At 43.1% G+C, this 13,385-nt stretch overlaps 1 protein-coding gene across 3 annotated transcripts; it reads right to left on the bottom strand.

The window, feature by feature from the left end:
* Positions 1-147: 147 nt before the first annotated feature.
* Positions 148-12,940, bottom strand: LOC311121848 (uncharacterized protein). Of its 3 annotated transcripts, none has more exons than XM_084196286.1 (10): positions 12,820-12,940; positions 12,463-12,570; positions 9,440-9,556; positions 9,095-9,211; positions 8,453-8,695; positions 7,657-8,218; positions 6,707-6,896; positions 5,703-5,776; positions 3,599-3,724; positions 148-3,469 (listed from the first exon to the last, which is right to left on the bottom strand). In XM_084196286.1, the coding sequence occupies exons 3-10, from the start codon at positions 9,446-9,448 to the stop codon at positions 3,354-3,356; spliced, it is 1,437 nt and encodes a 478-aa protein (XP_084052412.1). In that variant the 5' UTR covers positions 9,449-9,556; positions 12,463-12,570; positions 12,820-12,940; the 3' UTR covers positions 148-3,353. The 3 variants fall into 3 exon arrangements, with proteins under 3 accessions (XP_084052412.1, XP_084052413.1, XP_084052414.1); XM_084196287.1 differs by having other exon boundaries at positions 9,095-9,207; XM_084196288.1 differs by lacking the exons at positions 9,440-9,556; positions 12,463-12,570; positions 12,820-12,940 and having other exon boundaries at positions 9,091-9,158.
* Positions 12,941-13,385: the final 445 nt, after the last annotated feature.

Here is a 13,385-nt window from a genome sequence, read left to right as displayed (position 1 = left end):
ATAGCTCATTTACAAAAAATTGTTATTTATGGACCCACCCATTGATTATTTCAATGAAGATGGAAGCACACATAGACCATAGAATCAATTCATCAATTCACACTTGACATTTTAAGAATATAGATTTTTATTGACATAGCAGCAGCTTCAAGATAGTAAAATAGACATTTAAAAAGACTGAACAGCCTGAACAGCCTGAACAGCCTGAACAGACCGAACAGACCGAACAGACTGAACAGACTGAACAGACTGAACAGACTGAACAGACTGAACAGACTGAACAGACTGAACAGACCGAACAGACTGAACAGACTGAACAGACTGAACAGACTGAACAGACCGAACAGACTGAACAGACTGAACAGACCGAACAGACTGAACAGACTGAACAGACTGAACAGACTGAACAGACTGAACAGACTGAACAGACCGAACAGACTGAACAGACTGAACAGACTGAACAGACTGAACAGACCGAACAGACTGAACAGACCGAACAGACCGAACAGACTGAACAGACCGAACAGACTGAACAGACTGAACAGACCGAACAGACTGAACAGACTGAACCGACTGAACAGACTGAACCGACTGAACAGCCTGAACGAAACAATAATGTGTTTCTATTTGAATGAGACTTTTTTAGTGTGTTTATCTTTTTCATGCACAGTCCCAGAGCTAATAAATGTTTCATACATGTTTATAAAGGGTTTATAACACATTATAAATGGCTTATTACATGTTAACTACTGCAAGCTCAGATGAATAGGTTAAGGCTTAAGTAAGACTGGGAATAACTATTCTAGCAGATAACAGTATGAAAATGTATGCACTCACTAACTGTGAGTCGCTCTGGATAAGAGCATCTGCTAAATGTCTACAATGTAAATGTAATGACTGGACAATACACAGCTTTCTGGAACGACTGCCTCTGGTCTGCTAAAGCCTATAACTGGTCTGTTAAGCTCTATAACTCCATTCATGTTAATTTCCCAGACAAATCTGTTTCCTTGATCATGATATACAGTGCTTCTTTAAAAATCTATACATTCAATAAATCAGTTCAATAAATGTGCTGTGGATCTGGTAGTTATGATCATTAGTTATGATCATCTATATGACATGTTATTTTTATCACTTATTTTCATGTGTGTGTTTGTGCATACATGTTAAGACATAATACTTTTGTGAGCAGTTAAAAACATTTTCCATTATTATTTGAGATTATTGTTTGGGATTAATTGAGGATATGGTCACTTGTCCATCCAATTGAGGATTATTGCCAAGATCTGTGGCCGGGCAGTTCATGACCCCTGCAGTGTTAGTAAAGATATAGCAGGACCTTGTATTTCTCAATGTGCTCCATCTTTCAAGTAAATAGACTACTGTGCTCCTACGTTCAAGTACATTAAGTGAAATGACAGGACTAGGAGTGCAGGAAAGCTCTGGGTCCATTTCTATAAAGAGTCTCAGAGTAGGAGTGTCTCATCTAGCTATCTGGACAAAAATGTAAATAAAAGCTGATCTAGGATCAGGTCCCCCCTGTCCAGATAATCCTATTCATCATGATCTAAAAGGCAAAACTCATCCTAGATCAGCACTTTAAAACGCTTTATGAATACAGGCCTGGGATTAAAGGGACTATACTCACTGAATGGCCACAGACCTTTCCTCTCAGAAATCACTGCAGGACAGATGTACTCATTTCCATTTAGCTAATGAGAGAATAGTAAATGTTCAGGTTTGTAGGGGAGGGTATTTGTTATCACTGAATGAGTTGTGTTTTCTATAATCTAGCAACACAAAGAGAAGCAGAGAGAGATGTGGTGGTGCGCGTGTTAATATATTGCTCTCAAAGAACAGTCAATGGCACAGGCTACAAAAAGCACCATGGACCTAAATAGATGAATCAGATAGATGAATCACATAGATGAATCACATAGATGAATCACATAGATGAATCACATAGATGAATTAGATAGATCAATAGAATCAGATTTGAAACCATAGATGTGGATCTCTCTAACAGTTACAGTACTGTGGGTTTAGGACAGGGATGGACAACTCTAGTACTCAGGGGTGCAGCAGTGTTCGCTGTTCTCTCTTCTCCCTGTGGCACTTAATCAATTAATATCACTCATTGCCGAGAGAAAACACGCCTGGACCCATGTTAAAAAAGCATCTCAGAGCAGGAGTGCTGACCTAGGATCAGGTCCCACCTTGTCTATGTAATCCTATTCATTATAATCTACTGATCCTAGATCAGCACTCCTGCTCTGAGACTCTTTGTGAATATGGGCCCAGGTTTCCCAGGTAGCAGTCAGTCACTGATTTACAGGAAAACACTAAAACCAGCAAACACAGCGCCCTCCTGAGGACCGGAGTTACCCATCCCTGGTTTAAGGTTATTTTTATCCTCCCTACACAGGTTCATCTGTAGAGCAGGGCAGTACATTATGATATCAGTTTTAAAGAGGATCTGTAGAGACATATAAAACTACCATGCAAGCAGCTTTCAGCATCTTTGAGAAGCATTGTGCAACATTCACATGATGCCAAAGTCTGTTTATCTATGCACTTTTGGTTTACAGTACGATTCAAAATGGACGTCAAGATAAACAGCTTAGTCATCATGTCCACTGTTATAAGCCCCATACTCACTGTCACTTCTCCCAGAATACATAGTGACTATGACTAGCTAGCAGCACACAGTGTCCTCCTTTAGGCACGATAGGATATACTATAGTACATAACGCAATAGATACACTGGAATAATGCACACTCCCTCACACACACACACACACTCACAAACACATGCACACAATCTTAAACAAACATGCCATATGTTAACTCATCAACTATACTGTAACAGCTAGAGGCCATGACACAGCAGATCCTCACTATCTAAGAGTGTGCATGTCTCTGTCTGTCTGTCTGTCTGTCTGTCTGTCTGTCTGTCTGTCTGTCTGCCTGTGTGTCTGTCTGCCTGTGTGTCTGTCTGCCTGTCTGTCTGTCTGTCTGCCTGCCTGCCTGCCTGCGTGCCTGTCTGTGTCTGTCTGTCTGTCTGTCTGTCTGCCTGCCTGTCAGTGTGTCTGCCTGTCTGTGTGTCTGTCTGTCTGTCTGTGTGTCTGTCTGCCTGCCTGTCTGTCTGTCTGCCTGTCTGTGTGTCTGTCTGTGTGCCTGCCTGCCTGTCTGTCTGTCTGCCTGTCTGTGTGCCTGTCTGCCTGTCTGCCTGTCTGTGTGTCTATCTGTCTGGCTGTCTGTCTGTCTGTCCTTCCTATCTTCTCTCCATGTTAGAAAGTGCAAAGTGAAGCAAGAAGGGGTGGGATAGTGACTCTGGTGGGGAGAAGAGGTTAGTGGCTAGGGTCTGATGACCCTCCTTCTCCCTTAATCTCTCTGGTGCTCTTTCCGGCAGCGTTCGTCAAGATCCTCTCCACAAATGCTTTGCCTCGCCCTGCTACACGTGGCCCTGAGCACACGCAATCATGCATGCACACAAATACCCACACATCCACACAATTAACATACTTACATTAAAATACAGTCACACTCACAGGGTCTCATGAAAGTCCAAACAGACTACATACTCACTACTCACCAGCTGATTCCTTCAGAATGTCCTCCAGTCTCTCTCTCAGAGATCCTCTCTCTGTGTCTTCTTCTCTGTTCTCCACTCTCTGGCGGATCAGCTCCTTAATCTGCAGCACCGCCCCCAACAGGCCATCTGAATGAATTACACCACCAGAGACATGAAGGATCGACTGAATGAGCTAAAATGGCTGCATACAGGCTAGGTTCCCATGGAAAGTCTCAGTATAAATTAAATAATACAAATGTATATTTAAAGTGTGAAAAATGATTGTATGAAACAGATAATTATCTACAACAGTGTGTTAGGACCAGTGGCTGTCGGTGCCGTTTAAGATCAGGGAGGTGGATTAAATTTTTTATGAGCATGGCCTTATTTCTATTACAGCATATTGGATGACTGTCGTTCATATTCCATCCACCCAGCTCGATATGTTTAGGCTACTACATAATACTCGAATTTGCCCTATATCCATCATGAGGTTGCTACAACCTAGACTACAAATTGAAGTTTATAAAGTAGGTGCACTGGTCGAGAGACAAATTAGCGTAATCAAGGTGACAGACAGTGACACATTCAACAATGCCTTGCACACTCTTGCCTGCATCTAGCTGATCTGGGGTGTAATCATAGTCCAAACAGAAAGTTTTGCAACTAAAACGAGAGTTTCTATTGGACAAATTCAGGTAGGTCCTTCCCACTTCCGTTTGCTTCTGTTTAAGAAATGCTTTTCAACAGAATCGGCAGAATGAATATACCCCTGATCAGCCGCACACACAGTTCACTTTCATAGCAGACAAATACGGCATCATCTCTAATCCTCATTGTATAATTCCTTTTCGCATCTACGCGCTCTCCTCTCATCTTTTTCCTTCGCTCGTGGACTTCAGTGCACAACACAACAGCTCTCTATGACCAAGCGCAAAAACCTCTCCAAGCCAAACCTTCATACCATAACCGTTAACCGCTACACAGCCTACGTCGTTGTCACCATAGTAACGATATAGTCAACAAACTAGAACTAACGCGTTAGTAAACCCACAATCCAATCCATGTGTACAATCACACAGTACAGTGTACAGCAAGCAGTTTAGCAGTTAAACCAGCGGGCCCAGGTGGCAATAAATTAATAAAACAGAAATCTTACCTTGACTTGAAGAGTTGTAGCGTTGGATAGCCATAGCCAGCTAGCCAGCTAGCTAGCATAAATAGCATTCCTCTCTGTTTTGTGTCAGGTTGTTGAGCAGGCTAAACTAACCGCATTAGATAAGTAAGTGAAAGGTAAACTAAGAAGAAGAAAAAAAAATACAACGAAATATAGCGATCTCTCTGCTGCTTCTACTTAATTTGTTAAAAACTGTTCAACTATTGTCTTTCGCTCTCTTTGAGTCAACTACTCACCACACTTTATGCACTGCAGTGTTAGCTAGCTGTAGCTTATGCTTTCAGTAGTAGATTCATTCTTTGATCCTTTGATTGGATGGACAACATGTCAGTTCATACTGCAAGAGCTCTGATATGTTGGAGGACGTCCTCCGGAAGTCGTCATAATTACTGTGTAAGTCTATGGAAGGGGGTGAGAACCATGATCCTCCTAGGTTTTGTATTGAAGTCAATGTACCCAGAGGAGGACGGAAAATAGCTGTCCTCCAGCTACACCATGGTGCAACCCCAGAGAGTGCCATTGAGGCTACTGTAGACTTTCAGCGCAAAACAGTGTGTTTTAATCAGTAATTTGGTGACGTGAATATATTTAGTATAGTTTTATCTAAAAAGGATAACTCTTTTAATGTTGTACTATTTTAACTTTTCTGAAATTCATTGAGTAGCATGGTCCTCCCCTTCCTCCTCTGAGGAGCCTCCACTGGTCAGGACCCTGTGGCTTCTGGTTGATTAGGTTGGGTCACATCTTGAGAATAGCCTGGTCCCAGATCTGATTGTTCTGTATTACCAAGTCCTAAGACTGCAGATACAGATCAGGGACCAGCTAACTTGAGACAGGGTCCTGGCTAGAAACACAATCTTTCTCTACTGGGTGGATCACCAACAGAACCCATAACAACAGTTTTAGTTGGGTCACAGATTATAATCGGCAGAAATAAAAAAAACTCACCATACTCCTGGTTCAGACCCCACAGTTTGATTTTGTTGGCCTCATGCTGGGCTTTCTTCTTCAGCCGACACGCTCTTGGCGGGGGGGGGGGGGGGGGGGGAGAGAGAGAGAGAGAGAGAACAGACTCAGTCAGCATAGCCTTGCTATGGAGAAAGGCCGCCGTAGGCAGACCTGGCTCTCAAGAGAAGACAGGCTATGTGCACACTGCCCACAAAATGAGGTGGAAACTGAGCTGCACTTCCTAACCTCCTGCCAAATGTATGACCATATTAGAGACACATATTTCCCTCAGATTACACAGATCCACAACGAATTTGAAAACAAACCCAATTTTGATAAACTCCCATATCTACTGGGTGAAATACCACAGTGTGCCATCACAGCAGCAAGATTTGTGACCTGTTGCCACAAGAAAAGGGCAACCAGTGAAGAACAAACACCATTGTAAATACAACCCATATTTATGTTGATTTATTTTCCCATTTGTACTTTAACTATTTGCACATTGTTACAACACTGCATATATACATAATATGACATTTGAAATGTCTTTATTCTTTTGGAACTTTTGAGTGTAATGTTTACTGTTAATATTTATTGTTTATTTCACTTTTGTTTATTATCTATTTCACTTGCTTTGGCAATGTTAACATCTGTTTCCCATGCCAATAAAGCCCTTAAATTGAAATTGAATTGAATTGAACTGAGACAGAGCGAGAGAGAGAGAGCGAGAGAGAGCGAAAGAGAGAGAAAGAGAGACAGTTTACCAACCTATAGCCAGAGCTTATGCTCCGCTACACTCGACCTCACTAGCACTTAGCTAGACGCAGGTTGAATTTAATACATCATAGTTCTGTTGAGTGCACTGGATGGTACTTCAAACCGGGACACCCTGCTGTACAAATCAAATGTACTTTCTGAAAGTGCAGTGTGTGAAAAGCCACAAATGAATTATGCCTCTATAGTTAGTCAGGTAAGTCATGTGTCCCAGTGTGTATGTGTACCTGGAGGCCAGTTTGTTCCTCTCCTTCCGTGTTGGGGTCCTGGCAGTAACAGGCAGGTCACTGACAGGAGTCATGTCCTCCAGAGCGGAGCTGAGTGTGTGGAGCTGCTCCCCCAGGCTCTGTAGCTTCCCAGGGCTGGGGGTCAGGTCACTGGCGTCTGTGCGACGGGCCTTCCTCTGGCCTCGCTTACCTTTGGAACACACAGGAGTTTGTGGTCGGTTTTACTTAGTTGCAATGTCTGTAAGTCACTCTGGATAAGAACATCTGCTAAATGACTAAATGTAATTGTATGTTTCCAAGCCCTCAAGCACTCAAGACGCAACTGACAGTGCAGCTAATGCAGCTATGCTTTAGACTCCACTAACAAAGTATTTGTGTGTGGCAATATCATTGAGAGATGGCGAGGTTGAAGCAGTTGTACACAGAAAATAGTACTTCTGAATTTTATCACCCACAGTGTTAAATGGATACTTCAGGATTTAAAGGGATACTTGGGGATTTTGGCAATGAGGCCTTTTATCTACTTCCCCAGAGTCAGATGAACTCCTGGATATCATTATTATGCTAGTCGATACCCATAGACTTCCAGTCAGTGTGCTAACGCTAGTTAGCATTGGCTAGCGAAACTACCTCTAACTTCCTTCATACTGGACACAGAGACATAAAAATGGTATCCACGAGTTCATCTGACTCTGGGAAAGTAGATAACGTGCCTCATTGCCAAAATCTCCAAGTATCCCTTTAAAATTAACACTTTCCTATTATGTATGTGACCCACCGAATGAGTGTTGATAAATTAAGACTGCCAGAGTGTTGGGTCTCCAACACTGTGGGTGTTGAAAATGTATATAAATTGAGGCATTATGAACATATAAAATGTAAAAATGTTTTACATCTTCCTTTCCTTATTCTATTGTACATTTGTGGCCCTTATGGGCTTGAGGTCTCACCATTGGTGGAGGTCCCCTCTTTCAGGCACATGGTGCTGAGTAGGGTGCTAGGGCCCCAGATTATATCCCCTTCATATTTAACTTCATCCCTTTCTTCATCTCTCTCTCTATCTTTCTCTCCATCTCTCCCCAGGTCACTGAAGAGGCTACATTCCCAGTAACGCCGGCGTTTCTTTGGTCTCACGTGGGACTGAAGCTCCTCCTCTTCCTTCCCTTTCTCTTCCTCCATGGTTTCTCTCCCGTTCTCCTCTTCCTCTTTCCCATCTTCTTCCTCCTTCTCCTCCTCTTCCTCTCCAATGTCGCTGTCTGTTCCTTGACTAGACTCAGTGTCTGGCTCACTCTGTAGAGAGTAGTTAAGTACCGCCTCTTCCTGCCCCACCTGCTGCAGATCTTCCCCAGCTTCACTCTCCCGCCCTCCAGCCTCTTCGCTCCAGGACTCTGGATCTCTCCCAGCCTGGGGGAGGTGTCCAGCCCCCAACCCCACACAGGGTGTGAGGTCTGTAGGGCTCCTCGGCTGCCTGCCCCTTGGTCTCAGGGATAACCATGGTTCTTCTCTGTCTCCCTGTGGAGAGCATAACAGAGTAGGTAGAAGTTTGCTCTAAACCAGGGTCAGAGTTCCCAAGGACTAGCCATGGACCCACATCAGACTCAACTAATCAATAGCTGCCTCAGTTGTGTTAGTGCTTGGCTGGACACCCTGTAGATCTCCAGAACCAGAAGTGACTTCCCAGGATCTAATGGTTAAGGTTAGTGAGGATGTTAATCCGGATAATCTGCGGTTAAGAGTAACTCATACCTCAGGTGAGACGGAGGAGCTCTCGCAGCTCGGTGGCGCCCCCTCTGGGCTGCCTTTGGCATAGTGTGTGATGTCATCCAAGGCCGAGACGTCCCAGCAACGCTCAGAGGTGTGTGTGTCGTCAGTGATCACGTCCTCCAAGAGATCACTGAGTAGCTCACATCCAGGCTGCTGACCTCGACACAGGGACAGGGACAGGGACAGGGCTGGGGCCCCCAACATCACCACCACACCCTTAGGACACTGCAACACAGAGACCAAACACATACACTATCTAGATGTCCTTCTATAAGTCTATCAATATAACACTGAGTTACATACACATACATCATTTATACTTCTGTGGTATTCAATTCCAGATCCAGAGGTCAATAACACTGATGGTTTTCATTCTTCCATCCCCTCTAATCAGGGACTGAGTCAGACCACAGGAGGTTGGTGTCACCTTAATTGCGGAGTACGGGCTCGTGGTAATGGCTGGAGCGGTATCAGTGGAATGGTACCAAACACATCAAACACATGGTTTCCATGCGTTTGAGGCCATTCCATTTACTCCATTCCAGCCATTACTATGAGCCGTCCTCCCCTCAGCAGCCTCCACTGATTCAGACGTGGGACACAAATGTTTTCCACTGTACCTACGTTGTCTGACTCTGTGCTTTCCCCTGTAGGAGAGATGGTGAATGGCTCTAAGGTCACAGATAACCCGTTGGTCCCATACGCCTCACCGAAGACAGGCTCCATCCCACTGCTACCTGGCTGGAGAGAGAGAGAGGGGGAAGGGGTCAGAGTGGGATAGGGGGAGATAAAAAGAGAGAGGGGGAGGAAGACAGAGAGAGAAAGAGAGAGAAAGGCAGATATGACTCTCAGTTATCATATTGTACAATAGCCAGCATTAATTTAGTAACCTAGCAACTCATCATGGTAAAGTATCTATATATTATGAAGTATAATGTATATATATCGTAGTATAACAAGGCTGTGTACCTGAGGCATGATGGTGCTTGGGCCTGGTCAGAGGCAGAAGGAAGGGTCAACAGTTTAGAACGGTTAGCTTCCTCATCATCAGTACACCAACCGCCCAGAGGTCAGAGTTCACATAATCTGACAACAGACAGACAGTTAGCCTTAACATTAAAATGTTAAATCGAGCAGCTGATTTAGTTCAGGTAGCAGATTAGTTACATGTCTCCCGTGACAGATCGAGTAGCTTGTCATGTCTTTAAGACTCGGTTTTGGGCTCTGAGATTACTTAGTTACTGATTAATCCAGGGCCAGTCCTTGCCCGCCCTAGGCAAGACCCCCTCAAAAAAAGCCCCCTCCCAGTGAGCAAAATGACATTGAAAAGACATGTAAAATACGTATTTTTCAGACGTTGAAGTTAGGTTAAATTTAGGTTCTGAGTGAAAGGTGAAAATATGTATTTTCCGTACGTTTAAAATACATATTTTCCAGGACGTTGAAAAGGCGTCTTTTCCGGACGTTGAAAAATACGTATATTCTGGATGTTGAAATCAAGTTCATTTTCAGTTCTGAATGAAAGTTGAAAATACTTATTTTCTGGATGTTGAAAATACGTATTTTCCAGATTTTGAAAATATGTATTTTCCCGATGTTGAAATCAGGCTCATTTTTGGTTCTCAATGAAAGTTGAAAAGACGTCATTTATAGACGTCTATGTTTGGGCCAAATGAAGGCTGGTTCAGACCGGACAAAATTCTGAACCAAACATAGACGTCTGTGATTGGTTCAGATTTGGTCCGGACCGGACAATACCCCATAATGACAAAGTGAAAACAGGTTTTTAGAAATTTTTGCAAATGTATTAAAAATAAACAACAGAAATACCTTATTTACATAAGTATTCAGACCCTTTGCTATGAGACTCGAAATTGAGCTCAGGTGAATCCTGTTTCCATTGATCATCCTTGAGATGTTTCTACAACTTGATTGGAGTCAACCTGTGGTAAATTCCATTGATTGGACATGATTTGGAAAGGCACACACCTGTCTATATAAGGTCCCACAGTTTACAGTGCATGTCAGAGCAAAAACCGTCAGAGAGATCCTTGATGAAAACCTGTTCCAGAGCGCTCAGCACCTCAGACTGGGGTGAAGGTTCACCTTCCAACAGGACAACGACCCTAAGCACACAGCCAAGACAACGCAGGAGTGGCTTCGGGACAAGTCTCTGAATGTCCTTGAGTGGCCCAGCCAGAGCCCGGACTTGAACCCGATCGAACATCTCTGGAGAGACCTGAAAATAGCTGTGCAGCGAGGCTACCCATCCAACCTGACAGAACTTCGAGAGAATCTGCAGAGATGAATGGGAGAAAATCCCCAAATACAGGTGTGCCAAGCTTGTAGCGTAAAAAAATCAAGGGGTCTGAATACTTTCAAAATCCACTGTATTTAGGTTAGGCTATATGATCAGAGAATCCTGCATGATGTAAAAGGTGTCAATCTCATTACATTGTCATACATTTTATCTCCAGCCTGTAGGCTACAGAAAAGACCAGATTCTCTTTCTACCATATCCTACATGATTTATGTTAGATTATTGTTTTGACGGAACGTTGGTGGACCGCCCCAGCGATGAGTCTCTCCAACAGCACCCTGGAGAGGCGCGCTGGGAATGGACAAGCTAAATATTTTGTGCCCCTGCCGTTGACAAAGGGGGGGAGGGGGGCAAAATTATGTGAGGTTTATGTGTTGTTGTTGGAAGTGCGCCTTGGTCAGTTTAGCTCCTCAATCTGCCGCCATAGGCAGCCGCCTAATCCTGCCTAATGGATTCATCACTGCAGTGACATCTAGGTTAATCTAGCAGCTCATCACGAGCACAATGTCAATATAGACCTCAGCAAGACCATATAGCTTCTAGCTGGTAGAGAAAAGGGGTGATCTGGTACAGTTACGTTGGTTTGCCAGGTTACACTTTATTTGATAGACCACATTTCTTTTTGCTCTTTGGGAGTCATTCAATCAAGCACTACAACTTATTGTTATGTTTGTATGTTATCATTGTTCACATGGTTTCTGAACAACTATCAGGACCGTAAAACAACTATCAGGACCGTACAACAACTATCAGGACTCTAAAACAACTATCAGGACCGTAAAACAACTATCAGGACCGTAAAACAACTATCAGGACCGTAAAACAACTATCAGGACTGCAAAACAACTATCAGGACTGTAAAACAACTATCAGGACCGTAAAAACAACTATCAGGACTGTAAAACAACTATCAGGACCGCAAAACAACTATCAGGACTGTAAAACAACTATCAGGACTGTAAAACAACTATCAGGACCGTAAAACAACTATCAGGACCGTAAAACAACTATCAGGACTGCAAAACAACTATCAGGACTGTAAAACAACTATCAGGACCGTAAAAACAACTATCAGGACTGTAAAACAACTATCAGGACCGCAAAACAACTATCAGGACTGTAAAACAACTATCAGGACTGTAAAACAACTATCAGGACCGTAAAACAACTATCAGGACCATAAACAACTATCAGGACTGTAAAATAGGGTTGCTGTTTTCCATCCAATGAGCACAGAGAGAGATAGAGAGAGAGAGGAGGAATGACTATAATATTCACAGCCAACATCCTGTGCCCCAGATCCCTAAAATAGTCCTAATCAGTCATTTCAATGTGTCACACACACACACACCTCTACATATGGATAGTCTGAAGAAGCAGCCATGAGACAGAGAGAGGAGTGCCTACTTATTTCCAAGAAATAAGAGGAATAGCAACGCTCTGTACCTGACAGCTGTGGGGTGAACTTATTTTCACTATAAATCGACTATTATTCTCATTCAGTCTAATGGCCTCATTGAGGTCATTAAAGTTTTCTGAATCTGAGCATACACCTAGCTGAACGTCATTCAAGCCCTTTAAACAACATTTGGCAACAATATCACCCGGACACTGTCCCTGACACTAAAGTTACGAAAAGGCAGTATTTTGAACGAACAGCTAGCTGTCTTACCTCCTGCATGGACCGTGTGTCACATTTTCCGATGTTGAAGCGCGCCCCCGTCATCTGTCAACGCGCAGTCCCGCGGTTCTGACAGCGAGCGCTCTGGAAGCCAGCAGCCTAAAGTCCGATAGGAAATAGGCTAAACATTTGACCACTAAATAGTACTCGTTTCAACGATAAGCATATGCAGCATAAACTATTCTATTTGTATTAGGCGTACACAGCTATAACCTAGGAGGCCACTGTATATAACACAGGAAGAGCACATCAGCATCAGTCGCAACAAAATAACCAACCTAAAACAGTAGGCTACAGGGTTATTGCTCGATTCATGGCAACCTTGCTGTAGTAGGCTAGGCTACTTACCGTCAACTGTTCCAGCTGTTAAAATCTGGGGCACAAAGTAACATCCACATAAAGCAATGTTCTTCTCCACAAGACTGCATAAATTACAATAATTAAAGATATGTTGTGGTCCTCTAGTATATCGACGCAAAATATATTTGGGCTAGTTCTGAACAGCTGGCTTTGGAATGGTCTAGCCATGGGGAAACAAGGAACCATTTTTCTTTATTTCCCATGAATACACACATTGGTTGTTATTATAAATAACATATATTACATGAATGTCCTAAAATTAACATAGTCATCTTCAAGATTCCATTAGGCTAGGATATATTTCCTCTAAATGAAATAATGTGTAACTTTCTGATAAATAAATCCCCTCAGAACCCAAATGGTTCAGTCCGAGATCAGCTGTGAAAATGCAGGATTTGTCCCAAAGGAACCATAGAGAAAGTAAGGAAGGAAATTAAAGGAGAACACCAGTCATGTACTTTTTGTAGGCAGATATGTCTGATTATGTTATAATTACTGAGAACTACCTGCTACACACAGTGCATGGATTTTACTACACCTAAATCAGCTTTTCC

Source organism: Coregonus lavaretus (assembly GCF_964263955.1).
Source record: "Coregonus lavaretus genome assembly, contig: HAP1_SCAFFOLD_372, whole genome shotgun sequence".
NCBI classification, from domain to species: domain Eukaryota; kingdom Metazoa; phylum Chordata; class Actinopteri; order Salmoniformes; family Salmonidae; genus Coregonus; species Coregonus lavaretus.
This window is presented reverse-complemented; position numbering and strand designations above follow the sequence as displayed.